At 39.7% G+C, this 3934-nt stretch overlaps 1 protein-coding gene across 1 annotated transcript in view; it reads left to right on the plus strand.

The window, feature by feature from the left end:
* The window catches only part of Kntc1 (kinetochore associated 1), an 80994-nt gene that overhangs the window by 673 nt on the left and 76387 nt on the right, over positions 1-3934 (plus strand). Inside the window, exon 2 of the mRNA XM_010604354.1 lies at positions 2730-2897. Within this exon, the coding sequence (XP_010602656.1) occupies positions 2769-2897 (129 nt within the window). The 5' untranslated portion in view covers positions 2730-2768. The remainder of the gene's footprint in view (positions 1-2729; positions 2898-3934) is intronic.

Below are 3934 nucleotides of genomic sequence, written 5' to 3' on the forward strand. Positions count from 1 at the left end.
CAAAGATGCCAAGCTGGCCTCCAACTTTCTTTTCTTCTTTTTTTTTTTTTTCTCTGAGACAGGGACTCTTATGTAGCCCAGGCTGGGCCTTCGACTCTCACTTCTCAGCCTCCCGAGTGCTGGGGTTACAGGTGTACGCCACCTCGCCCTGCTTGGCCTCCAATTTTCCAATTTTCTATCCTCTTTCCCTCAGCCTCGGAGTAACCTGGGATAACAGCCAGGCGCCGCTGCACCGGGCAGAATACCTTCTCGTTGAGGTTTCTTTTCGCTCGTCCTACGTTTCCCACCCTAAATTCCTTTCTAACGGTGGCCCGACAGCTGCCTTTACCAGGCAGCCTCTCAGCCTTTGCATTGTTCTTTGCCTAAAGCGTTGTTCTGCGTGAGTTTGGCATAATTGTTTCCTGCTATTTAGATCTTAGTTCAAATAACACCTCCTACCCTTCCCAAAGAAGTCCTGAAGCCACCTTTCTACCATTTATCCAAACGTTTTTTGTCTGTTTGTTTGTTTTTTAGAACACTCAGCTCTGTTTATAATATTTGTTTTTTTGTTGTTTTGGTACTGGGGATCGGACTCAGGACCTTGAGCTTTCCAGGTAGGCAGTGGAACCACTGAGCTAAATTCCCGGCCCTGTTTATAATAATTTGTGCATTTACTTATTTTTGTTGGGAGGCAGTTTAACAAGGTTGGGGTCAACACTTTTTACAAAATGAAAAACTCGTTCTCATTAAATGAATAAAGCATTCAGAATGGATGGGCACATAACAACCGTCAGTACGTGTTAACTATTTTTTCTTGTTCTTCTCACAAGAATATAAACTTATTAATGGCAAAGACATATCTCAAGAAAAAAACCCCCAAGGGCCAGGGATTTAGCTCAGTGGTTCCAGTGCCTGCTTTACAAGCACAAGGACCCGAGTTCGATCCTGGTACTAAAAAAACAAACCCCAAAACTGTTGTCCCCAACCTATTTCTCTTAATGTCTAATCTCTTCCCAATTCCCACCCAAACACCAACAATAACTATTCTTGGCTCTTAAAATTCTTATATGTATATATATGTGTGTGAGTATGTATGTATGTATATGTGTGTGTATATATATTATGTATATGTACATCTATATATATTTTTTGGTACCAGGGATTGAGGCAGGCAGTGGAATCACTGAGCTAAATCCCCAGCCATTTTTTTTTTAAGTAATCTTGTTATGTAGTCCAGGCTTGCCTTGGATTTGCAGCGATTCTCTTGCCTCAGTTTCCCTGAGTGCTGGGATTACAGGCATGCAACACCACACTGTTACACAGTGAGAATTGATGATGCTTCACAGGTCAGACTTGAGAGCTTGAATAAGAGTAGAAGAAGTTGGGCAAGAAGACCCCCTTGGCAGGCAGAAACATGGCTGAGGGAGGACTAGTGACCTTAAATTCTCAGCCCAAATGCTACCTACTTCCACAAATAAACACAACTGTTTGTCATAAACCAAGCATTGTTCTGAGAACATTTGAAACTGAACCTTTCCAGGTCAGCCCAACATATTTCTATTTTATAAATTAGAGAATCAAGGAAAACAAGGACAGCTCACTAGTCATTGTAAAAGAGCATGGAGTTAAAAATTGTTCCTAACAATGATTTTTAAAATTGTCCTTGTGCTATACTTCCTATGGATTTTATTTAAACTCTTATCACTGAGCTCACTGAGCTCCATCCTGTGCTCCTTCCAAAAGATTTTAAAACATGCTTTTTTTACCCCCCTTTGGTTTTTGAGATGGGATTTCATTGTGTAATTCAGGCTGGCCTTGAACTCAGCAGTATTTTCCTTCCTCAACCTCCCAAGTGCTGGGATTATAGGGGTGGGCAACCATACCTGGTACTCAGGACCTTGACTTGCCAGGCAGGCAGGGGGCCACTAAACTACATCCCCAGCCAAAACATGCTTCTGGTAGCACTTACCAGAAATATTAATTACGTGGTTATTACTCTGTACCAGTCTTTAAGTATAGTTTTTTTTTACTTTAGTACTGTTCTTATTCAGACCACAGATAATATAAATTACATAAATCTTTGCTAATGAGATGTTTGCATGACTCCTCTCAGATTTTATTTATTGGTACTGGGGATTGAACTCAGGACCTTGCAAGCAGGCGGTGGCACCACTCTTCCGGCCCCCTCTCCGGTTTTAAATGTCCTCTCAGTCCATGTAGAAATCTAATGAGTTGTTTTTTTTCCTCTTTTCTTTGCCTTTAAAATAATCATATAACAATACTGTGAAAACATGAATGGACTTTCCAAAGAAGTTTATCTGGAAACTTGAGCTACCCCAGATGGCCTCATTTCAGAGCCTGTGCTCTTTATTGTTGTATGGATGAAAGGTTTGTTTCAGATGAAAACTTGGGTATGATTTCAAGCTGTTGAGCACGCAAAATACTAGAAGCTGTAGGATACAGTGGTGAATCGCTTTTTGGCCTCTTGGCTAAGATCTTGTGTAGGTTACACCGGTGGTATTGGGATTGTTGGTTTGTGTGTGTAAACCAATATGATGTTCCCTGGTAATAATCATTTCCATTTTTTAACTCAGAATATTTGTTGACACAGATATAGCGTGAATACAAAGAAGTTTTTATGTGTTGATGTTAGTTTTTTGGCTTTTTTTTAAGTAAGACTTTTCATTTACCAAGGAACTGATTTTAATGCAACAAGCCAGTTTAATCTATAATTTTACTTTTTGTCCCAGGAAAGACTCCTTCTGACTCAGAAAGACAATATCTGAAACATGTGGAATGATATCGAGCTGCTAACAAGTGATGATACAGGAAGTGGTTACTTAAGTGTTGGTTCAAGGGAAAAAAATGGAGCTGCTTTGTATCAAGTAGATTTGCTTGTGAAGATCTCCTCAGAAAAGGTAATGATTTTGCTGCCGAGGATGTAGCTCGGTGGTAGAGTGTTTGCCTAGCATGTGTGAGGGCTGTGGGTTCAATCCTCCTCTCAAAAATTAGGTAATGCTTTTAGCCGGGTGTGGGGCACACCTGTGATCCCTTCTATTTGACAGGCTGAGGCAGAAGGATCCGAAGTTTGAGGCCAGCCTCGGGCAGCTTGCAATACTCTGTATAAAATTTTTAAAAAATGAAAAAGGATTGGGGATATAGGTTAGTGGCAGAGTGCCCCTAAGTTTGACCTGAGTATTGCAAAAAAATTAAAAAGAAAAAGTGGTACTGGGGATCAAATTTGGGACCTTGTGCTTGCAAGTCAGTCAGTGGCACCACTGAGCTAAAACCCTGGCCCCCCAAAACAAGATTTTGAGGACAACTGGTTTGCACACAGAATTTTTACTGCGTTCTTAGTAGGCCTAGTAATCCCACAGTAAATGTTTTATGAATTAATTTAGCACTTTATTGGGAATCAAAGTCCAGTCACAGATTGCTGAAGATTTGCACCTGATTTCTTCCTGTATCATCTTAGAATCAATGTTTCCAAAGCTTGCATGTTACATAGTGTTACTTGACATTTAACACATACAAAGTGTATATGAGTTGCTACAAAGAATATTTATATTACTGGTGGGGTTGAAGGCTGAGGCTCCCTGATCATCTCCCTTCAGTTAAATATTCTGCTGAGGTTTGAGGTTTTCACTTTCAGTGCATTTTGTTTACATTTAAACTTCTTTTTTTAGTAATTCCACTCTTCTCACCTCAGGCCTGAAAATTTATCCTTTGCCTTTGTTACATTTTTTTAATCTCAAATTTTCTTCAAAGTTCTTTCTTTCTGATACAATATTAAAGATGTTGGTGAACTGAGATTTCTTGGAGAAAAATACAGCTGATCATTTGTTACATACAGTATCATCTCCAGTATTATTCTTGCTGGAATTACAGGTGTGTTCCACCATGCCTGGGTTCACTTTTCTTTCTTTCTTTTCTTTTCCTTTTTTTTTTTTTTTTT

This window comes from Fukomys damarensis, unplaced genomic scaffold, assembly GCF_012274545.1.
Source record: "Fukomys damarensis isolate Sample0158 unplaced genomic scaffold, DMR_v1.0_HiC HiC_scaffold_12, whole genome shotgun sequence".
Taxonomy (NCBI): Eukaryota; Metazoa; Chordata; class Mammalia; order Rodentia; family Bathyergidae; genus Fukomys; species Fukomys damarensis.